General features: G+C 34.8%; 1 protein-coding gene across 2 annotated transcripts in view; it reads left to right on the top strand.

The window, feature by feature from the left end:
* Nucleotides 1-22,034, top strand: part of vclb (vinculin b) — a 31,191-nt gene extending 9,157 nt beyond the window's left edge. The window contains exons 3-22 of one of the 2 annotated variants that reach the window (XM_042768137.1): nt 2,641-2,791; nt 2,890-2,998; nt 4,302-4,424; nt 4,860-5,020; nt 6,521-6,523; nt 10,038-10,128; nt 10,220-10,367; nt 12,119-12,272; nt 12,354-12,529; nt 14,520-14,710; nt 14,793-14,992; nt 16,085-16,213; nt 16,302-16,451; nt 16,545-16,653; nt 17,479-17,781; nt 18,923-19,050; nt 19,124-19,309; nt 19,389-19,592; nt 20,814-20,918; nt 20,990-22,034. In XM_042768137.1, coding sequence (XP_042624071.1) covers nt 2,641-2,791; nt 2,890-2,998; nt 4,302-4,424; nt 4,860-5,020; nt 6,521-6,523; nt 10,038-10,128; nt 10,220-10,367; nt 12,119-12,272; nt 12,354-12,529; nt 14,520-14,710; nt 14,793-14,992; nt 16,085-16,213; nt 16,302-16,451; nt 16,545-16,653; nt 17,479-17,781; nt 18,923-19,050; nt 19,124-19,309; nt 19,389-19,592; nt 20,814-20,918; nt 20,990-21,136 — 2,968 coding nt within the window. In that variant the 3' untranslated portion in view covers nt 21,137-22,034. The remainder of the gene's footprint in view (nt 1-2,640; nt 2,792-2,889; nt 2,999-4,301; nt 4,425-4,859; nt 5,021-6,520; nt 6,524-10,037; nt 10,129-10,219; nt 10,368-12,118; nt 12,273-12,353; nt 12,530-14,519; nt 14,711-14,792; nt 14,993-16,084; nt 16,214-16,301; nt 16,452-16,544; nt 16,654-17,478; nt 17,782-18,922; nt 19,051-19,123; nt 19,310-19,388; nt 19,593-20,813; nt 20,919-20,989) is intronic. The other variant, XM_042768138.1, reaches the window with a different exon arrangement.
* The last annotated feature ends 2,859 nt before the right edge of the window (nt 22,035-24,893 follow it).

A 24,893-nucleotide genomic window follows, 5' to 3' on the forward strand; every position in this document is an offset into this window, starting at 1 on the left:
TAAAAGGCATATCTTGAATGCAATGTTAGTCTCTTTGGATAAATGCATCTGCCAAATGCACACATGCAAATTGAACTCTGTTGTCTGTGAATGAGTGTGCATGTGTTGTTTGTTAAGGGAGGAAGTGCTCTAATGCAGGTGTGTTGACTAATAAATCAGGTGCAGACATGCTGGAGCAGCTGCGCTCATGAGCAAACACAACTTCCACACTGCCTCAGAACGCATACAGAGCCTCTGCATTACTCCTCAGTTATGGAAAATAGTTGTATAGATCATTCAGAATTATTGGTGTTGTTCAGTATATGGTTTGTTCACACTGAAATTGATTTGCATCCACATACGAACCGGAGTTGTTCATTTTAAACGAGACTTGAGCATGTAACAATGTATCAGATGTCTGCATTACATCACTGCTCATTTGCATAAAAATTGTGCTTAACTTAAAGGGACAGTTCACACATGTGGTTCAAAACCCGTATAACACACACACAAAAAGACATTTAAAAAATACATTAGTTAGTCTTTTGCACTCTTAAAATAAATACTGGCACTTTTAACATTCAAAAAGGACAAAAAGCAGCATAAAAATATCATAATATTCATCTGGTCTTGTCTCTTTCATTGTATGTTGTCTTTAAAAATACACTGGAACCCAATGATATTCATGATACTGAATCTTCTGAAACAAAGTCTTATTCAACAAATGAACAGATCGAATCAGTGAGTTGAGCTGAATCAGTTTGATTCATGAACAAATCATTCAGAGATATTATGAATTAGTGATTCAACGATTCAACTCCGTAAAATCCCTTCAATTGCAGATGACTGTCAGTGTGAACGTCCTTTAGGATGCAGTGCAGCAGCTGGGAAATCTCCAGCGATTTACACAAACATCTGTGTATCCCAGTGCTGTTTAGGGAATAACTAAATAAAACAAAGCAGGAAATAGCTGAAAATGTCCTGAACCTTGATGTTGTTCGTCTCGGGGCCCACAGACATGCTGTTTTCGGGCTGTTTACTCAGAATTTTTGTCATTCTTGTGGTTGTTTTGTACTCAAACTTGATTTGTTTACAATAATGATATGTCACAGAAGTCTGAAAGCCGTTAGCTCTTCGCAGAGGTGCGTACGAGACGCCCGTGCACAGCCGCATGGATCCTGAAGCTGCTTTGAGTCATGCATGAACTCATTCTGCTGTGCTCAGATCCCTGAGTCAGGAGGAGCGGACGGATTACTGGAAACACCGACACACATAATGAACAGCCTGTGTTTCCCTCTAAATATAGTTTGTGTTCGTGTGTGGCCTGGTGCAATAATGCTGATTAAAATACACATGCATTACTGTAGCCTACACACACACTGTTGTGACCTTGCTATCCTGTCTCTCTCTCTCTCTCACACACACACACACACACACACACACACACACACACACACACACACACACACAGCTGTAATCTGTCCTGCCATAGAGAAATATGACACCAGTCTCCATTCTGCAACTACAACAAAACCCTCCTGACGACAGTCTGACACAGATGAATATGACTTTTTTTTTTTTTTTTTTTTTTTGTGTGTGTGGGAATTGGGGCCTAATAAGTCACTCCTGCGTGATATAGGGCTGCTGACTGAGAATAAAAAAGCATGCATGTGGGACCAAACATGTTGGGGAGTGACTAAGACTGTGAACTTGTAGTGCATATGATCTGCATGCACTGAAATTTCAACATTCATTGATCTTTTGCATCCTGTTTTTATGCTTGCAAATGTAAACGTTAGGTTTTCTGTGATGTTCTGCTTTTTTGTCGTTTCCATTTCTTCTGATCTGTCACTGAGATAATGTTATCTAGCTGGCTGACATAGATGAGGGTTTGTCAAATTTGTAAAAATGACCTGCATTTTATGCAATCATGCACTGAATGTGCTGGAAATTACAAAACAATCAGTAATGTTTTGCATTGCCTGCCAATGTTTTCCTGCAAATGTGTTTATGAATTTTTTTATTAGAGCTGTATACTTTCCAGATTGCTGATTATTTCATTTCGGTAAAGAAAAAAACTAATAAAAAAAAAGTAAATAACATTAAAAATATTTACAATAAAATATTACAATATTTCTAGGAATATACTTAATAAATACACTACTGTTAACAAGTGTAGTAATATTTTTTTTAAAGTAATTAATACTTTTATTCAACAAGGATGCATTAATTTGCTCAAAATAAATGCTGTTCTTTTAAAATTTCTATTCATCAAACAATTCAGAAAAATAATTTTATATATATTCCACAAAATATATATATATATATATATATATAATTATATATATATATATAATATATATTCCACAAAAAATATTGGTCAGCATGACACTGACGACTGGAGTAATGATGCTGAAAATTCAGCTTCGATCACAGGAATCAATTACATTTTAATAGATATTAACTTAGAAAACAGTTATTTACAATTGGAATAATATTTCACATTATTGTTGTTTACTGTATTTTTGATCAAATAAATGCAGTCTTTAAGTTACTGCTAAGATACAGAGTGTTTATAGCGTCACTATACAGTCGGATGAATGTGTGACCATAAGAAAGGCAGTAACTAATGCTCTCTCTGTTTGGTCTTGTTCTCTGTAGGGTTGAGACTGCGTGCACTAAACTGGTTCAGGCGGCTCAGATGCTGAAGGGCGACCCGTATTCTGTCCAAGCCAGAGATTATCTGATCGACGGGTCCCGCGGGATCCTGTCTGGAACCTCCGACCTGCTTCTGACATTCGATGAGGCCGAGGTACGATGCTTTTAAAACCATTTAACGGGTTCATTCCTTTGGGTCTGAGCTCATGCATCGGTACTGAACACAATACTGGCTCTTCTCCCTGATCTCAGGTTCGTAAGATCATCCGTGTGTGTAAAGGGATTCTGGAGTATCTGACCGTGGCTGAGGTGGTGGAGTCCATGGAGGACCTGATCACTTACACCAAGAACCTGGGACCAGGTATTTAATCTTAAAGTACATGCTTAGGTGTGGTTATGTGGAGCAGGATTTGGAGCAATAAGATTTGACTGTGGGCGGGGCTTCACACTGTGACGTAATACAAGTAGTCTTGATGATGTGGCTGATTAGGACAAAAATGCATGAATTTGGATGAGTTGAGTTATCGCCTAATGCATGTTGTTATTATTATTTTTTTGGTTGTTGTTGATTTAGATTTTTTTTTTTTTTTTTTTTTTTTTTTTTTTTATTATTTTTATATTATGTATTTAATTGTATTCGTATCTGATTTTTTTTTTCCAGCTTTGTGAAGTGCATTATAGCTGTATACGTTCCAGATTGTTGCATTTTAACTTTTAGTAAAGAAAAAAAAATGCAAATAATAGTTATAATTATTTATATTTACAATTATTTATTTATATAGTTACCAATTATTTATTATTAAATTATTTAAATATTTCTAGGAAATATAAATACAGTACGCCGCTGTTGAAATATTTTGTATTTTTTTTATTTTCCAAATTAATGCTTTTGTTCAGCAAGGATGTGTTGCATTTTTAAACATTTAAAATGTTGAAAAAGATTTCTATTTCAGATAAATGCTGTTCTTTTGAACTTTCCATTTATCAAATAATCCTGAGTTTGTGCTTAATGCTTTGTGTTGAATCGGATTTATTTATTTATTTGGTTTTGCTTCTGTGATTATAATTATGTTTCTTCCTTATGTAATTTTATTAACTTCACACCATTTGCTTTGTGAAATACGTTGTAGTTATACTTTCCAGATTGTTGTATTTTTCCTTTTATTAAAGAAGAATTAAAATTATAAAAATGTAAATAATATTTTAAATATTGACATTAAAATATTTTTAGAAAATGTAAATATAAATACACTACTGTTTGTGTTTAGTACATTTTTTTTTTTTTTTTTTTTTAATTAATAGTTTTGTTTGGCAGGGATGCATGAAATAGATGGCAGGAAAGGCATTTATAATGTTACAAAAGATTTTTCATTTCAAATAAATGCTGTTCTTTTGAACTTTCTATTTATCAAATAAATCCTGAGTTATCACCTAATGCTTCGTCATCATGTTGCATCTGATTTTTTGTGTGTATGTGTGTTTTGCTTCTGTAATTATCTAATTATGCTGCTTTTATTTATTTCACTAGATTTGCTCATCATCTCTCATTCTGTCTTCTGTAAACATTCATTTTTTGGCTTTATTAAGTGATCTTGAGTGGTGCTGTTGGTTAGTATGCAGCTTCTAGACTAAACTGGTCCGTCAGTAACAGACTGTGTTCACAGGCATGACGAAGATGGCCAAGATGATTGACGAGCGGCAGCAGGAATTAACTCATCAGGAGCACAGAGTCATGCTGGTCAACTCCATGAACACCGTCAAGGAGCTGCTGCCCGTTCTCATCTCAGGTCTGAGCCACAAATCTAGAGAAACTAATACTAACTAATACTTTTATTCAGCAAGGGTGCCTTGAATTGATCAGAAGTGACAGAAGAGACATTATAATGTTACAGGAGTCTTCTATTTTAAAATAAATGCTGTTCTTTTGAACTTTCTATTCATCTGTGAATCCTGAAAAATAAAATGCATCACAGTTTCCACAAAAATATTCTTTTCAACATTGATAATAATCAGAAATGTTTCTTGAGCTGCAAATCATCATATTAGAATGATTTCTGAAGATCATGACACTGAAGACTGGAGTAATGATGCTGAAAATACAGCTGCACATCACAGAAATAAATTACAGTTTAACACATATTCACATAGAAAACACTTATTTTAAATTCTAATAATATTTTACAATTTTTGATCAAGAACGTATCTGTTGGTGTCTCACGCAGGCATCAAGATCTTCGTGACGACCAGGACGTCTCAGGGTAAAGGTGTGGAGGAGGCGCTGAAGAACAGGAACTTCACCGTGGAGAAGATGAGCGCCGAAATCAATGAAATCATCCGCGTGCTGCAGCTCACGTCCTGGGACGAGGACGCCTGGGCCAGTAAGGTGTGTGAGAGGGCAGAGGTCACGGTGTCTTCATGTGTGCAGGATAACCCCGCCTCACAAACACACACCGCGCAGTTTACTGTCCGCTCACACGCATGCACGGATCTGTGGCATTATGATGTTTGTAACACACATATTATGACTCACACTGGCATGCATATGCAATCTAGTGTTGGTTTGAGCATGAAAAATATATTACAAACGTATAGATTTGAAGGGTGAAGCGTGTAATATGAGCTACTCTGTTTGGTGTTTGCAAATACAGGTGTGTGTGTGTGTGTGTGTGTGTGTGTGTGTGTTGAGCTGGCTTCAGGTTCTCTGGCTGGATTTTGCAACAGATTTGAAGTAAATCCTGAGATTTTGGCTGGAAAGGGCATGTGCAAACAATAACAAGTCCATCCAGATCACTTTTGGACTAAAAATACATTGGAAATGAAGTTTTTGGCCTCAAACGTTTGTTGCTTTTTTGCTCACTTGTTCTGGAAAGAGTAAAAACGATGGCGTTTAACAGTTTTGGGAGTGAATGTGCTGTAGGAGCTGCTGGCTGATGCATTATCACATGCATGGAAATATGAACCAGTCTCACGAAAACAATCTACCCCCAAATATCTGATTTTCTTAAAGACACAGATGTTTTAGGACTATTGAGATTTTATGCATTGTGACAATTACTTTCATGACAATTAAGCAAATTATTTTTCTCATTTTCAGTGCTCTTATGTAGGTGAAAAAGAAAAACATTTTTATTAGATTTAGTTTTTTTTGTAATTATAATGTAATATAATTTTTATATAGTAGCTTTACTGTAATGTGAATTAATTAAAATTAAAATAAAGTGTGATTTTTTTTTTTTTTTTTTTTGCATTACACAACATGCAGGGGAAATACAGTCTAAATGTGAATATAGTAATTGTATTTTATATAAATATAAAAAAAAAATGCATTGAATTTATGCATTGTAACAATTATCACAATTAAGCATATTTTCCTCAAATTTTCATTACTGTTATGTTTTTTTTTTTTTTTATTACCCTAATGTGTCTGGACATTTTAGTTTAGAGTTTCTTTGTAATTATAATATTTAATAATTTTTTTATGTAATGAATTTACAGTAGAGTGATAAAAATAAAATGTGATTTATTTATGTTGCACAGCATGTTAATACTTATATTTTATATAAATATAAATAATATCACAGTGCAAAAAAATCTTATCAGTTCCAAAATAGGCTTCGTTTTGTTTAAACAAAATGAAATGTCAAATTTTTCCTTATAATTTTGGGGATGAAATATTGAGGTTTTGTGAGATCTGCTGATGTGTTTTGGGGAAGTGAGTGTTTGAGGTTAAAGGTTAATGCTTTCAGATGTGGGTTTTGTGAGAAGTAGGCTTGTGGTGTTTTTATTTGTTTATTTCTCTTGTCTCTCAGTGGATCTTTCACTCGTTCTTGTTCAAATGTGTGCTCTGTTTCTCCTCTCCTGGTTTGTTTTCCTCCCGCTGTAGAAGGTAAGGATCTGTGCGCATGCTCTCTCGCTGTGTGCTCGGCTCGACTCGCTTCCATGTGATGATGATTGTGTTTGGAGCGAAGAGACGCTCGTGTGTGTGTGATGCTAACCGAATGGAGCTGATCTCACACATTTGTCTCGCTTTTCTTTTCAGAATCGCCATCACAGAAATAAAATGTTTCCTTTTCCAGCATCAAGTCAACTAAAATATTTTAAAAATATATATTTTTAATTACATTCACTATTTAGGGATGCATTGTTGTAGAAATTATTTTTTGTCATTTATGTTATTATAGTAGGTTAATTTTGTTATGGGGATGACCAATATAGCGGTTTATGTGCTCAACAAGGTTGCATTTATTTGATCAAAAATACAGTAAAAATTTGGAAATATTATTAGAATTTAATAAAACAGTTTTCTATGTGAATATCTATTAAACTGTAATTTATTTCTGTGATGCGCAGCTGAATTTTCAGCATCATTACTCCAGTCTTCAGTGTCACATGATCTTCAGAAATCATTCTAATATGATGATTTGCTGCTCAAGAAACATTTCTGATTATTATCAATGTTGAAAACAGTTGTGCTGATTAATATATTTGTGGAAACTGTGATAGATTACATTTTTTAGGATTCTTTGATGAACAGAAGGGTAAAAGAACAGCATTTATTTGAAGTAGAAAACTTTTACTGTCACTTTTGATCATTTTAATGCATGCTTTCTGAATAAAAATATTTCTTTAAAATAAGATAGTTTATTAAAAAATGATATATAATGTTAAAATGATAATTATAATTTATTAGCAAAATTATATGCATTTTTTATACATTTAAATTATTGAAAATATATAACACTCAGTAGAAATTATTGATAACTGTACATGACAACTCTTTTAATGCTTGATAAAAAATATCATATGAATTCTGCTGCTTTAACGCTGGAGGAGGAAGCAGAGGTTTGTCAGGGCCGCTGGACTCACTGATGGCTCAGTTTAATGTTTAACATGTCTCTGTCCTGCTGTAATGTGAGCAGCACTGATCTGTCTCGTGTGTGTGTGTGTGTGTGTGTGTGTGTGTGTGTTTAATCTTGTATTGCTCTTATGAATACTGTGTGAATGCAGGCTCTCTTATCACTGTAAGTATTCACTGTAATAATAATCTAAAACTCTAATATTGTCAGAATGAAGTGTGAATAACCTGAGCTGACCAGCTTTGGTCATTTCCTGTCTTCCCACCTTCACCTCTACATCATTTCCTGTCCTGTTTGTACCAGTTAAAAAAGCTGCTTAAACCAGCTCAAGGTGGTTTATGTGGTCTCTCAGTCCACAATCTCTCTAAAAGACCAGAAAACCACCTTAGACTGGCTTAAGACTGGTTTTAGACTGGACTACAAACTAAAAAATGACCCTAGACACAGACAATACATGGTCCGGGTTTGAGAAGAGCCTGAGTGAACCGGCTGACAGCATGTGTGTGTGTGTGTGTGTGTGTGTGTGTGTGTGTGTGTGTGTGTGTGTGTGTGTTGAGTGTTTCATCATGAGGAACTGTGAGGTTTGTGGCTTTGAGTCGGACGTTGCAGAAGTGTTAAACAGCTCGTCTCGGAAGACTCTGATGTGATGTGATACTTTGACATGGACTGAAAAATCATTGCACCATCAGCCTCGGTATCTCTGAATAAATCACACGGCAGTTTTGATGTTTTTAATTACACATTGTGTGTGTGTGTTTGAGTGTGTGTGTGTGCGTGTGTGTGTTTGAGTGTGTGTGTGTGTGTGTGTGTGAGAGAGAGAGAGAGTGTGAGTGTGTTATCTGCTGTGATGACAAACAGTGAGTCAACTTTAGGAAACAGCAGCTGAAGAATCTCTTAACCAAAAAAGGACATACTACTACCGTCTCTCTCTCTCTCTCTCATTCACTCACTCACTCACACACTCACTCCCTCTCTCTCTCTCTCTCTTTCTCTCATTCACTCACACACTCACTCACTCACACACTCACACACACACACACACACACACACTCCCTCTCTCTCTCTCTCTCTCTCTCTCTCTCTCTCTCTCTCTCTCTCATTCACTCACTCACTCAACCAAACAAACCTTGGCCCCCTCTCTCTCTCTCTCTCTCTCTCTCACTCACTTTCTCACTCACTCACACACACTCACTCCCTCTCTCTCTCTCTCTCTCTCTCTCACTCACTCACTCACTCACACCACACACTCCCTCTCTCTCTCTCTCTCTCTCTCTCTCTCTCTCTCTCTCACTCACTCACTCACTCACACACACTCCCTCTCTCTCTCTCTCTCTCACTCACTCACTCACTCACACACACTCTCTCTCTCACTCACTCACTCACTCTCTCACTCTCACACACTCTCTCTCTCACTCACTCACTTACTCACACTCACTCACTCTCTCTCACTCTCTCTCACTCACTCGCACACTCACTCACTCACTCACACACACACACTCGCCTCTCTCTCTCTCTCTCTCTCTCACTCACTCACACACTTACTCACACACACACACACACTCTCTCTCTCACTCACTCACTTACACACATACACACACACACTCTCTCTCTCACTCACACTCACACAACACACCCCCCTCTCTCTCTCTCTCTCTCTCTCTCTCACTCACTCACTCACACACTCACTCCCTCTCTCTCTCTCTCTCTCTCTTTCTCTCACTCACTCACACACTCACTCCCTCTCTCTCTCTCTCTCTCTCTCTTTCTCTCACTCACTCACACACTCACTCCCTCTCTCTCTCTCTCTCTCACTCTCTCTCTCACTCACTCACTCTCATTCACTCACTCAATCACACACACACACACACACACTCCCTCTCTCTCTCACTCTCACTCACACTCACTCACAAAAATTTAGTTTCTAGTAGATTATATGTTGATTATTAGAGTTTATATAGTTTCTAGTAGATTATCTGTTGATTATTAGAGTTTATATGTATAATAGAAAAATATAAGACACTTGTCACTGGCCATTCTCCATCAACTTCATACTCATCCATACATGGATAAGAACAGCACACAATAATGACAAATGTCAAGCTAAATTGATTTTAAAATGACTAACTGTGATCTGACTGAAGTCCCATCAGCTCAGAATTTGAAATGTAAGATTCAGCTTGATATTTCTTTTTCTCAGATCCTTTTCACACTATCAAATATCAAATTTGTTTATGAATGCAGACTTTAAATAAATATTTTAATATATAATTGTAATTTCTTGTAATGTTATTATGATGTTATCATTTCTTATAATGGTATAACCTGTCACATGTGAGTATAAAATATGGGATTTGTGTATGAATCCAGACTGAGAAGTTCACTGAGGTCGTATCTATTAATAAATCAGACAGACAACTGACAAAATAACTCCACACACTCACACACACACACGATACAGAACATCATCAGCATCCAGGAGACTCATCAGGACTGTGTTAATCTGATGCAGCACTGTGTGTTTGATTTTGTGGACGTGGTTTGCAGGACACCGAGGCCATGAAGAGAGCGCTGGCTCAGATCGACTCCAAAATGGCGCAGGCCAAGAACTGGCTCCGAGACCCACACGCCCAGCCAGGTACTTCCAGGAAAAATGTCTGATCAAGTAATCAGATGAGAAAAAGACGTCGAGTCACAGATGTCTGTTTGCTGATGCTGTGTCGTCGCAGGTGACCCGGGCGAGCAGGCCATCCGTCAGATCCTGGACGAGGCGGGAAAAGTTGGAGAACTCTGCACCGGGAAAGAGAGACGAGACATCGTGGGAACGGCCAAAACACTTGGACAACTTACTGAGCAGGTGTCCGAGCTGCGAGCCAGGTATTGAACTCCAGATATGTCATTCTGATTTACAGCTATTTTATTTTATTTTATTTTATTTTATTTTATTTTATTTTATTTTATTTTATTTTATTTTATTTTATTTTATTTTATTTTTGTAAATTAATTCAATTAAATTACATTTTATTTTACTTTTTATTTTATTATTTTGTTTTATTTAAATTTTATTTTCATTTAATTTTAATTATTTATTTATTTATTTTTGTAAATTAATTCAATTAAATTACATTGTATTTTACTTTTTATTTTATTATTTTATTTTATTTAAATTTTATTTTCATTTAATTTAATTATTTATTTATTTATTTATTTATTTTGTAAATTAATTCAATTAAATTACATTTTATTTTACTTGTTATTTTATTATTTTATTTTATTTACATTTTATTTTATTTTATTTTATACATTTTATGAAAACCAAGGTTGAAATATATGTATATATATGAATGTAAATTATAAATGTGTTGTGGCGATGGTGTAATGATTAATGTATTTTTATATACATTTATAAACATTATATACAGTATAATTAAAATGTCCACGTAGGTTGAGCACTTTCAGTGATCAGTTACTCAAAAGGACCGTTTAGATTCGAGAAAATCTGTCTCACAGAGTCACAGATCACATCAGGTCGTCTGATTAAAAGCAGCTGTCTAATATTACCCATAATCCTCTTAAACCCCATTTTCCATCTCTGCTGGGAAATTGCTGTGCTGCTCATGTCTAAATCTAGACTTTTTAATTAAAAAGAATATAAAAAAATGTATGCTTGAATTTTTTTTAAAATAACATTAAAATATTTACATTTAAGTATCATTTATGATGAATTATATTAAAAAACATTTGTGTGTTTTTTACAAGAATAATACTAAAATTATTTACAATGAAGCATTTTTATTTAAAAAAATATAATATAAATATATTTGTTTTAATATTTTAATCAAAAATACAGCAAATAGTGGTTTCTGTATTGTTTATCAGATGTAATATAAAAAATATTTACAATATTTTTTATCAAACAATAGTAATAGTAAATGTATGTCTAAATATTTAAATAATAATTTAAATATTTTTTAATAATTAAAAAAAATAATATAAAAAAATATCTTGAAGTAGTTTGTTTATCAAAGATAATATAAAAATATTTACATTTAAAAAGTTATTTGGCAAAAAATAATATCTAAAATATAATATTAAATATATTTGTTTTTTATCATAAATAATATTTAATTCAAAATTATATTAAAATGTGTTTTTTAACAGAAATAATACAAAAATATTTATAGAATCAAATATTTTGATTGTCAAGGATAATTTAAAAAAATGTTTCTAAATTGTTTATCAAAAATAATTAAAAGATTATTTAAATTTAAACCGATTTTTAGCAAAATTAGTTTTTAAAATCTCTGTATATATTTTGTATTAATAATAATAATATAAAAAATATTATTTATAATGTTAAAAATATTTGTTGAAATATTGCTTTTCAAAAGTAGGTATGTTTAAATATTTTTGTGTATATGTCAAAATAATATTAAAATATTTGTATGCAATTTAAATTGTATGCTGTATGTTTAAAGCAATTTGATTACGTTACACTTGGAATAACTTTAGTGACACAGAACCAGAAGTTCATCCACAATTTCAGAAGCTTGCCGGTATGAAAGCTAGATCATATTTGGGATGCGAGAGGTGTTTTTCGTTGTGTGTGACGTGTGTGTCCTGCGCAGGGGTCAGGGAGCGAGTCCGGTGGCCATGCAGAAAGCGCAGCAGCTGTCTCAGGGTCTGGACGTCCTGACGGGGAAAGTGGAAAATGCTGCACGTAAACTGGAGGCCATGACCGGCTCCAAACAAGCCATCGCCAAGAGGATCGACGGCGCTCAGGTGAGTCTGCTGCTCGTCTGAAACAATCACACAGCTGTGTAAGCAGCGTTCTGAGCGCCGCTCGTGTTTTGTGAACGGCAGAGCTGGCTGGCGGATCCTCACGGCGGTCCGGAGGGAGAGGAGAACATCAGGGCTCTTCTGGGAGAAGCCAGGAAGATCGCGGATCTCAGCGAAGATCCCAAGGAGCGAGAGGACATCCTGCGCAGCATGGGCGAGATCGCCGGCCTCACCGCCAAACTCTCCGAGCTCAAGAGAGCGTATGTATCTCTCAACATCTGGACTTTGAGTAGGGCTTTGTGGCGATTCTTGGCCGGGATCTTTGGAATATTAGCGGGATGTTCCGTTCGGAATCCCAGTTTCCATTGTTTGACTGTTTGACGGTAGCTAAGCAACAGCTGTTCAGATTGTGTGGGTTTCCTGCGTGTGTTTCTGCACTTATTTCACAGATGTAAGCGAACTCGTGGGCTTAATCTAGTTTACTTTGATAAGTGCCTCAAAAAAAGCATCTTTTGAAGATTTGCTGACATTAATCCTGACAACGAATCCGTTCTGTTTCAGCTTGGCTTTAGTTTCTTTTTCAGACTGATTAAAATCACCTGCAGTGCAAGCTTGTCACATTACGTCAAAAACCACTGTTTCGTAATGAGAATCTCATGAAATAAATCTGTTGTGGAGCTTTTGTAGATTTCTGCCAAAATAAAAGCTCTGTGGCATAATGTTTGAATGCACAGAATTTAAGACGGCAATAAATATTAGCTTTGTAAAGTTCTGTAAAAACATTAATAAAATAAGAATACTTTTTAAATTGTTAAATACAAATTATTACTATAGGAACATTTCTTTATTTAATATATATATATATATATTATATATATATATATATATATATATATATATATATATTATATATATATTATATATATATATATATATATATATATATTTAAATACATAATAATTTACGTGATTACTTATTTAAATATTAATTTGAATATTATTAAATGTAAATGTAATTTACACTACAATAGTGTTATTACTGTAATAATGTATTTTTCATTGATTTAATTTTATAATTTAATAAAATAAAATATTTAAACAATAATTATTATTATTATTAAATACCATTTTTTGACAGTGCAGAATAATATTATTATATTACTCTAAAATTACTATACTAATACTTCTTTAGTTTGTATAGTATTTTAATTTGAATGATAAACTATTCAAATAATAATGAATACTTTATTTTTCATTTTACAATTTGATTTATTGTTTATTTAATGTTCAGAACTTAAACTAAAATATTTAAATAATAATAAGAATACTTCATATTATAAATATATTGTTATTATTAAATACTTATTGTTTATTTGACAGTGCAATAATATTATTACTATAGTAGAATTTTATTTTAAATGATAAACTAAATAATATTTAAATAATGTTTTATTTTACAGTACAATAGTGTTATTGCTATCCAAATGTATTTCCTCATGATTTAATTTTCGGAATTTAATGAAATAAATTTTTATATATATATTAATACCAGACTTTGCGTGGTAGCATGGTGTATGTATATATATATATATATTTATTTATTTATTTATTTATATATATATATATATTTATTTATTTATTTATTTATTTATATAAAATAATTAATATATAATATTACTATAGTAACATTTATTTATATCATTTGTAAAGTATTTTTATTTTGAATGATAAACCATTTAAATAATAATAATGATAATAATAAACACTCATTTCTGTATTTGACCGTACGATAATATTATTGCTATCGTAATGTATTTATTTAGTCTCTTCAGAGGAAACTAGTCCTGCTTGAATGTGGCTTTAGTGGATCATGTGATCCAGAATGTTGTAGTTTCTAAATGATCTAGTAATTCTCTCTTGTGTGTCTGTGTGTCTGTGTGTGTGTGTGTGTGTGTGTGTGTGTGTGTGTGTGTGTGTTTGAGTGTGTGAGTTTGTGTGTGGTGTGTGTGTGTGGTCTCTGTGTGTGTGTGTGTGTGTGTGTGTGGGTGTCTCTCTGTGTGTGTGTGGTGTGTGTGTGTGTGTGTGTGTGTGTCTGTCTATGTGTGTATGTGTCTGTGTGTGTGTCTGTGTCTGTGTCTGTGTCTATCTGTGTGTCTGTGTCTATGTGTGTGTGTGTGTCTGTGTCTGTGTGTGTGTGTGTGTGTGTGTCTCTCTGTGTGTGTGTCTCTCTGTGTGTGTGTGCGTGTTCAGAGGTAAGGGCGACACCCCTGAGGCTCGTGCGCTGGCGAAGCAGATCGCCACGTCTCTGCAGAACCTCCAGTCCAAAACCAGCAAAGCGGTGGCCAACACTCGGCCGACCAAAGCCGCTGTTCACCTGGAGGGGAAGATGGAGCAGGCGCAGAGATGGATGGACAACCCCTCGCTGGACGACAGCGGCGTCGGTGCGGCTCTCCTCCCGCTCTCTCTTCATACTCCACCCAAACAGATCTCTTTGCATCAGGGTTTGTGTGTTTGTGATTGTAGGTCAGACTGCCCTCCGTGGGCTGGTCGCCGAGGGCCGGCGTCTGGCCAATGCTCTGCCGGCGTCACAGAGGCAGGGGCTGCTGGGTAAATGTGAGGAGGTGGAGCACCTGATGGCGCAGTTAGCGGAGCTGGCGGCCCGCGGGGATGGAGACGGTCCTCAGGCCCGCGCCGTCGCTCAACAGCTGCAGGACACGCTCAAAGTAAGACGCTGTGTGACCTCCAGAAACACTCTCATATTCTCACAAATACCTCAAGCATGAGCCCATTATCATTTACAAACACATGACTTGATAAATGACAGAGTGAACTTCACCTGCTTACACTGAGGTTAGCCAATCTTAACAGATCTATTATTTATATACTGTTACAAACAAGCTTTTGTTAAAAATATATTTTTATATTTTCATTTTTATATTAATTTTGTAATTTTTTGTGCTTTTGTTTTCTTTGTAATAACGTTCTTCCAATAACTATTCTGTTTGTAATTAATTAATATTTTAATAAATATTTTATTTGGTTTTTATATGATTATTATTCTGTTAAGTGTAGAAAATAGTCCCGTTTATGTACATGCAAATACACAAATATTAATATTTTTAAACAAATAAATGTGATAAATGCATGCAAGCACGTTTATAATCAATACCACAGATGCACAAGGACACAGTAAAGTGCTCCACCTGCTGGAGAGTGAATGTAAATCTTCCTCTCGAGACCAACAGCATCATGTAATATTTCACAAGTTCTGTACATTACAGTTCAAAGGTTTGCGGAAATTAATACTTTTAATCAGCAAGGGTGCATTAAAGTGATCAAATGCGGTAGTAAAGACATTTATTTATATTGTCATTTCAAATAAATGCTGTTCTTATGAACTTTCTATTAATCTGTGAATCCTGAAAAATAAAATGCATCGGTTTCCACAAAAATATTGTGCAGCACAACTGTTTTCAACATTGATAATAATCAGAAATGTTTCTCGAGCAGCGAATCATCATATTATTATGATTTCTGAAGATCATGTGACACTGAAGACTGGAGTAATGATGCTGAAAATACAGCTGCGCATCACAGAAATAAATTACAGTTTAACAGAGATTCACATAGAAAACAGCTGTTTGAAATTCTAATAATATTTCACAATTTTACTGTTACTTTATTTTTTATTAAATAAATGCAGCTGCGGTGCGCAGAAGAGACTTCTTTCAGAAACTCTCATATTTGTGTGATGTTTATGATATGATGGAGTCGCTGTTTGTCATATCAGAGGGTTTTGTGTGTGTTTGTGGCAGGAGCTGAAGGGTAAGATGCAGGAAGCCATGACTCAGGAGGTGTCCGATATCTTCAGTGACACGACTACGCCTGTTAAACTGCTGGCGGTGGCAGCCACGGCTCCTCCAGACGCGGCCAACAGAGAGCAGGTGCCACACACACACACACACACACACACACACACTGATGCAGGAGCACATCCTGTTCCTCTGTGACTGATCGTGTGTGTGTGATCAGGTGTTCGAGGAGCGCGCCGCAAACTTTGAGAATCACGCGGGTCGTCTGGGAGCCACGGCGGAGAAAGCGGCGGCGGTCGGCACGGCCAACAAGAGCACGGTGGAGGGAATCCAGGCGGCCGTCAAATCAGCCCGAGATCTGACGCCACAGGTGACACAGAAACACCGCTCACACCAGACCGAGGCTGATGGAAAACTACGACCGTACGGAAGTGTGATTTTTAAACATATTTTTGTTCGTCAGGTTGTCTCCGCGGCTCGCATCCTCCTGAAGAATCCTGGAAACCAGGCGGCTTACGAACACTTTGAGACCATGAAGAATCAGTGGATCGACAATGTCGAGAAAATGACAGGTGACACACTTCTGTCTGATGTTTACATTTTTATTGATTTATTTTAAATTCAATTTTTATATTTAATATTGTTTATTTTATTTTATTTTAAGCCAGGATGCTAACTATTGATCTATGTAATGCATTTTTCACTTATTGAATTTGAATTTATATTTTATTTTAATTTTGTAATATTTTATCTTATTTTTATTCTATTGCTCCATCCATAGTTTATATTTTTATTTATTTATTTTATTTTACAGTTTTTTATTTAATATTTTTATTTTTTATTTTATTTTCAGTAAATAAATTTTTATTTTTGTATTCACAAGATACTATCTAATGATCCATCTAATGTATTTGTTTTTACTTAATTTTTATTTATTTTTGTTTTATTTTTTATTTAACATTTTCTTTTTTTAATTGATTTAATTTTTTTAATTAAATTTAATACAATTTTTAGTACATATATTTTTATGTCAGACAGGATCTAATGTATTTATTTCATTTTTATATTGTTTTATTTTATTATTATTTTATTTTGTATTTTTTTTATATAGTACGTAATTATCAGACAGGATGCCAGCAGTAATTGATACACAGATGGTTATTTTTTTTTCAGAAAACTAGCAGGGAGCAATGAAAAAATTATTTACAGTATTTGACAGATCAAAATAATTTAGAAAAAAATTATGTGGAAAAAAATACAATAAAAATAGCAATTCTCTGACTAATTATTTCTGTAATAATGACAACAATTACTAATTTTTTTTCATTTACTTTTTTTTATTTGAATAAATCATCTACTGTAACTGAAGCAGTATGAACGAATCCCAACTCTCTCAGGTCTGGTGGATGAAGCGATCGACACCAGGTCTCTGCTGGACGCATCAGAAGAAGCCATTAAGAAAGATCTGGACAAGTGTCAGGTAGCTATGGCCAATCACCAGCCTCAGATGCTGGTCGCCGGGGCAACCAGCATCGCCCGGCGAGCCAATCGGATCATGCTGGTGGCGAAGAGAGAGGTGGAGAACTCGGAGGACCACAAGTTCAGAGAGACAGTGAAAGCGGCGTCTGACGAGCTCAGCAGAACCATCTCACCGATGGTCATGGACGCCAAGGCCGTGGCCGCCAACATACAGGACCAAGGTGAGACACACAGCTGCACAGCAACCATCCACAGCACCCAGCATCATCATCACATAGGCTAGCATCACTCCTATATCTGTGATTGGTCAATTTAAAATGCAATTTTATTTGGCTTTACAATTTGGCCTAAACCTAAATGATTTATATATAAATATGACTATAAATGTTTTTTTTTTTTTTAATTAAATTCTTATTATTTATTATTACTACTACTACTACTAAATAAAAAATTTAACTATTACTATTGTAATATTTTATTGTTATGCTTGTTTATATTAAATAATTTAACCAAAAATGTTGTGATTTATTATAAATATGACTATAAAATAATAAATAATAATAATTAAATAGAATTTGATTACATGATTGTACATGATTGTAGGGATTCATAATTTGGTCAATAATTTTGTGATTTATATATTAACATGGTTATAAAATTGTTATTATTAATACTAACAAATAAAAAAATTAAACTAACAAACAAAAAATTACTATTATTATTATTATTATTATTATTATTATTATTATTACTAACAAAATATTTAATGTATAGTTTTAGAGCTTCACAATTTGGCAAAAAAAATTATTTATATAAAACTATGACTATAAAATTATGTTAATAATAAGTATAATAATAATTAACAAAATAACACAAAAATAAAAAAAAATAATAAAAAAATAAATATTAATATTTCAACATAACACTATGAAGTGTGTGTTTGTAGGGCTTCACAATTTGGCAGAAATGTGGTTTATAAAAAATGTAATATTATAATATTTTTACCAACTATAAAAATCACTACTACTAATTAAAAAAAAAAAATTAAACAAAATTAAAAAAAAGCTGTTTGTTACATTTCACTGTAAAATAAAAAAAAATAGTATTTAGGGGGGAATAATAATATTTTTTTTACAGTATAAAAGTAAAAATAGAATATTACTGTTTATGACTTTCTAACCTACAAGTCTCATTAGAAGTTTGGAAAGATGGTTGGAGCCGGTCGTGTTCTGAAATACAGTGGAGCAGTGTTTCCTGCCGCTCTGAGATGCTGAAAACACTGGATCTCGAGCCGCTGGCGTGTACATGAACACTCTGAAACACATCGCATGTTGAACCTGTGCCCGTTGTCTTCCTGGTCAGGCCTTCAGAGGGGGTTCCTGGACTCGGGTTATAAGATCCTGGGGGCCGTGGCTAAGGTCCAGGAGGCGTTCCAGCCGCAGGAGCCGGACTTCCCTCCTCCTCCTCCTCCGGACCTGGAGCACCTGCAGGTCAGATTCGCCACAGCTGCATACATTTACTGCACCAGCACGACTTTAAACACGAATCCCGGTTCTCCTTTAGATAAGCGACAACGCCGCCCCTCCCAAACCGCCGCTGCCGGAGGGTGAGGTGCCTCCTCCCAGACCTCCGCCGCCGGAGGAGAAGGACGAGGAGTTCCCGGAGCAGCAGGCCGGAGAGATGGTCAGCGAGCCCATGATGGTGGCCGCCCGGCAGCTGCACGACGAGGCCCGCAAGTGGTCCAGCAAGGTGAGTCTGCTCGAGCCTGCCGCGTGGGTTTGGGAGGGTTTGAGGCGCATGTGTAGATTTTAAACGAGGTTTCTTGCAGGGTAATGACATCATCGGTGCGGCCAAGCGCATGGCTCTGCTGATGGCCGAGATGTCTCGACTGGTCCGAGGCGCCAGCGGGAATAAGAGGGCGCTCATCCAGTGCGCCAAAGACATCGCTAAAGCCTCAGACGAGGTCACGCGCCTCGCCAAGGAGGTCGCCAAACAGTGCACAGACAAACGCATACGAACCAACTTACTGCAGGTGAGAAGAGCAGAGCCCATGATGAATGGATGATGTGTTTCAGAGTTTGAGATTTATTCATGATTATATTTTTTTTATATTGTTTTATTTTTATTTGACATTATATATTTATTTATTTATTTATTTATTTTTTTTTTTCAGTAATTATCTTTTTATGTGAAACAGGATGCCAGCAGTACTTTATCAACATTTTTTTATTATTATTATTTATTTATTTATTTTTTTACCCAGAAAGCTACCAAAACTGCTCAAAAGCAAACCAAACTGAGACCAGATAAAAGATACTGGAATACATTCCAGTTTAATTCGGTTGTTGGTTTTAGGTCTGCATTATTTGGTGGGAAAAATTAACTAACTGATTTTTCTGATTAAAAATTGTATATAACTATATAATACAGTAATTTTACAGTTGTAAAGTTTAAATTTATATTAATAATAATATAAAATATGTATTGTTATAAAATTATATATAAAAATATTTATCAAAAATAAATATTTTAATATAAAAAATTATTGTTGTTATAAATATTTTATATCTATATATATATATATATATATATATATATATATATATATATATATATATATATATATATATATATATGAATCAAAGTAAATATTGTAATATTTTACTGTAAAATAAAAAATTAAGAAATATTTTTAAAAATGTAAGAAAAATTACAAAATTTTAGAAAAATAAAAAAAATTATAATATAAATTTTAACAGTACATGTGTAAATTTACAGCAGTAATATGTATGACTTTCTTAAATTCTTAATTTTCAAACGTTACACCATCTAGATTTTGGGGGATTATGATTCACCAAAGTTACTCTTGTGAATCTATTCACCAAAAAGATTTGTTGAGTGTTTCTTTTTGTGCCATTTTTACGCCCCTTTCAACAAGATTCATATACAGTTTGTTCAGAATCAGACGCCTCGTTCAGTCTCAAAACCTGGATTTCTTCAGTGAAGCGGATGCATTCGTTCAATACGTCCAACCAATGATAGGCATGCATTCAAATGCAATCTGCTTGTATTAGTTTTGTGCTTTTTAGTGAACAAAAAATGTTATGCATGCATGGAAATGACTGAGAACACTGATTTAACACTGCTACAATAGTTAAAATGGTCCTACAACAGATTATAATCCACTTTTTGACTCTGTTTTTGTGAATGCATTCTGAGGGATATTTTCATGTGTTTTTGTGTGTTTCTGCAGGTGTGTGAGAGGATTCCCACCATCAGCACACAGCTGAAGATCCTCTCCACGGTGAAGGCCACCATGTTGGGACGCACCAACATCAGCGAGGAGGAATCCGAGCAGGTCAGATCTCGCCTCCGCTGAACCCTGTTTGTTGATGAAACCGCTCTAAATGTGCGCTGGTTCTCCCGCAGGCCACCGAGATGCTGGTCCATAACGCTCAGAACCTGATGCAGTCGGTGAAGGAGACGGTGAGAGAAGCTGAGGCCGCTTCCATCAAGATCCGCATGGACGCCGGGTTCACCCTGCGCTGGGTCCGCAAGACGCCCTGGTACCAGTGAGGCAGGAGCCAGCGCCGATATCCCAGCATGCACTGGGGGAAGCATTACAGTCCAGGTCCTATATGTCAATGCAGACGTGTCGTCCACATCTGGACTCAACTATTCCAAATCAAAACCTTGTTCTTCAACAACCATGAGTGTAAAAGAAGGGACGTCCACTTGCTCGATCGCTTTTTTTCAAATGATTTATTTCATTTTGATGGATCCCAGATTGATATTTTTTGAGGGAAAGTTTAATTCTGGTATTTTAGAAAGGTCATATTTTCTTTATTTCTTTCTTTTTTTTACAGAAACAACCAGTGCATTCTGAAGCTGTTCATTTCTTAAGGTGTCATTTCTCTCTCTCTCTCTCTCTCTATATATATATACCAGCAGCCTTGTTTTCACTCTTTGAATGTATTAATAAATGTCACATGCACAAACTACTATAATGTCTTCACAAACAAAAACACAAGCACAGATTTTGGATTATAAAATCCTCTGAATGTGCTTTTTGATGCAAAGTGTTCATCGTGCATATAAATCAAAGTTTCATTCAGGGACGACGCTGCAAACTCTAATACAAGTACTGAAATGAAGAGGAAATCAAACCTGCGACCTGGTGCTTCCTGTAATCTGTGCCAAACCAGTCCGTTTGCATGATATAACCACACACACACACACACGTGCGCGCTGCCGTCCTCGTATTACCACCAAGACTTCACTGTGCTCCATACACTACTACAGAAAGCACACTCAAGTATATTTATCTGAGTGAGAATCGGCTCTTTTCATATCTTTGCCTTTTCTATCATTGAGGAGACCAGCAGGTTTTATGTAAATAATGTGTTCATCTTTAAAGACAGCCTGTAAGACCTGATGTGCCTTGTCTTAATAAAAGAACTAATTATCAACTGAATCATATGTGTGGGACTTTGTGTTGGCAAATGGTCAATGAATATGCATTATATAATGCTTTAAAGGTCATGCAAATTAAATTGGCCTTCTAAATATCAAGCTATTTATTCCACATTAATGCTCTTCTTATTTTTGTCACTAACACTCAAGTCCATTCATTGCAGTTTTTACCAGTTAACCCTCTATGACATTCATAATTTTATGACAATTTTTTTTTTTTTTTATCAATCAGATACATTTTTGACATGACATCCCCAGTTAAAGTTCAAAAGTTCTTTAAAAATTTTATGGAGAAATTTGGGATATATATATATATATAATTAAAAATAAAATGTATATTTTAAGTAGTATTAATTTGTCCAGTTTTTTTTTTTTTTTTTTTTGAGCAGTGAATATTTATACAATACATTTGAATCATTTTATTTTTAATTAAATGAAATAAAAATATCTGAGCGAATTCTCACTAATGGTTGTGTTATATTTTTTTTTTCTGAACACATGCAACAAATCTAACTCTTGTAAGTCTAAAGATGCTGGATGAAGGAAAGAAGAAGAATAAATATGCATATTCATTAAATCTAATTAAAATTGGTCTATTTTACCAATTTAATTATGCTTATTAGAAAAACACTGATAGATTCTACACGTTTTCCTTAAATCTACTTTTTAATATTGCTTGCTCAAAAAACACAATTTAGCTTATTTTAAAGTTTATTTTTCCTACTGTACCTTTACGACTACTACTGTAAATGTAAACAGCCTCAGCCAACTCTCAGCATTCTTCATGCTTCGGTCGAGCAAAATTACTGACTTATACAGATATTGATATTAACATAAAATACTTTGCAATGTTTTAGGACAAAAAAAAGAAAGCATCCGCACACTTGGGACTTATTTTAATGCAGTATTATAAAAGTAAATATATATAGAAAAGTATAGTTTAGCAGCTATGATATTTTGATGATATTTTTATGTAAAAGAAGGTGAAAATGATTACACAGGCAGGCAAAATCACCTTTACAGTCAGAAAGTATTGTATATTGAATGATTATCCTGGTATTAATGAATGCAACCTCCTAAACGTATCAGCAGCAGCAGCAGCAGCAAATAAACACACAGACACTGCTTTCACGATGCGCATCGACTCATGTTGAGTCGAGTTCAGATGCTGCACAGCTGATACGATACCTGTCACCATTAAACACACACAGCAAACATGCATCATGCACTCGACTCGAATAGTCTATGATTCGATATGCAGAAATGACTCGATTGCATCCAAAACATCTGCTGAGGAGTTTGTTGATAGGCTGCCTGAACAAAATGTACAGCGCATGCATTCTGGGTGCTCTATTTTTGACACAAATGGAACCTCATAGTGCTCGTGAGTCGTGCGTCATGTATTTGATATCAGAATATGCAGCACAGTGCATGCATGGTGTTTTTAGAGCGATGATTACATGTCGTAACGTGTGCATGCGAGAATATGACACACTGTCGCGCGCGTGCATCATTATTGTCTTCTGGGGTTCGATCCTGTCGGAAGCATGCAGCGAACGCGCTACACATGTTATGATGGTAAGATTTCAGACCTTAAAAACACATGTGTGTCTGTCAGCCAACCAGAATGATGGATCTATTCACGAGCCCTTCTCTCATGCACGTGAAATAACCAATCATCACCCAACTGTATGGAGCCGCTTCCGGGTTGCAGGACATTGCGGTGCTGGAAACGAATCGCACGCGCTCGCAGCGTGTAGCAGACTCTTAACATACAATCAAAGTGTGTGTGATCTGATCATGCCGACAGTCAGGTGAGACTTCACTAAAGCATTGCCTATATGTATTCCAGTGGCTTACTCTCTGCTTGTCTGCTTCCGGTTTACGGATTGTGTGTCTTCATGATGCAACGTGCTTTATTTCCCCATTTGTGACATCTTCAGAAATTCTGTTTTCGTATTCAGCTTATATCTATATATATATATCTATCTATATATATATCTATATATCATATATATATCTACATAATCTATATATATATATATCTATATAATATATATCTATATGATATCTATATATCTAATACACACAAAAGGGTAAACAGCTGCCTTTCTTTCAGGAAGTATGTACTGTCTTTTACTGTAATTATGATTCAAAATAGTTTTTTTGGTAATTATGGGTTCAAAAAGATATTATGCTCATATTATGCAATATATACACATAAGTGAAGGATATTAATTAACAGAGATCTGTATGTGCATAGCTCTTATTGTGAATGAACTCTTATGTATACACAAAAATTAAATACATATTTTTTTTAACAGGGCAGTTGATAAATTTTGAAAATTATAGTTATTATAACTGGAAGAACATTTTCCGGTTACCCTCCATGCAGACAGTTGTTCGGGGTTGGTCTTTAATCAGATTGATTTAGACATGAATGTTCAAAAACATAAATAGCATGCATTATATGCCAGCATGCATGTTTTTTTTCTGAACATCTGCAACAAATCTAACTCTTGTAAGTCTAAAGATGCTGGATGAAGGAAAAAGAAGAATAATTGCGATATTCAGTAAAAATCAAATTAAAATTGTTCTATTATTTACCAAGTTTTTTAGGCGTAGTTAGAAAAACTCTGATAGACTACACGTATTCCTGTAGATCTATTCTTCTTTTGTAATTATGTTTGACTTGCTCAAAAAACACAATACTTTTTTAGGGTACTATTTCTGAGCTATGGTTGATTTTTCCCTACTGACCTTTACGACTACTACTGTAAATGTAAACAGCCTCAGAAAAATAAAAACAAACTTCTAACTTAGGTCGAGCAAAATTACTGACTTATACAGATATTGATAT

This window comes from Cyprinus carpio, chromosome A12 (assembly GCF_018340385.1).
Source record: "Cyprinus carpio isolate SPL01 chromosome A12, ASM1834038v1, whole genome shotgun sequence".
Lineage (NCBI taxonomy): Eukaryota > Metazoa > Chordata > Actinopteri > Cypriniformes > Cyprinidae > Cyprinus > Cyprinus carpio.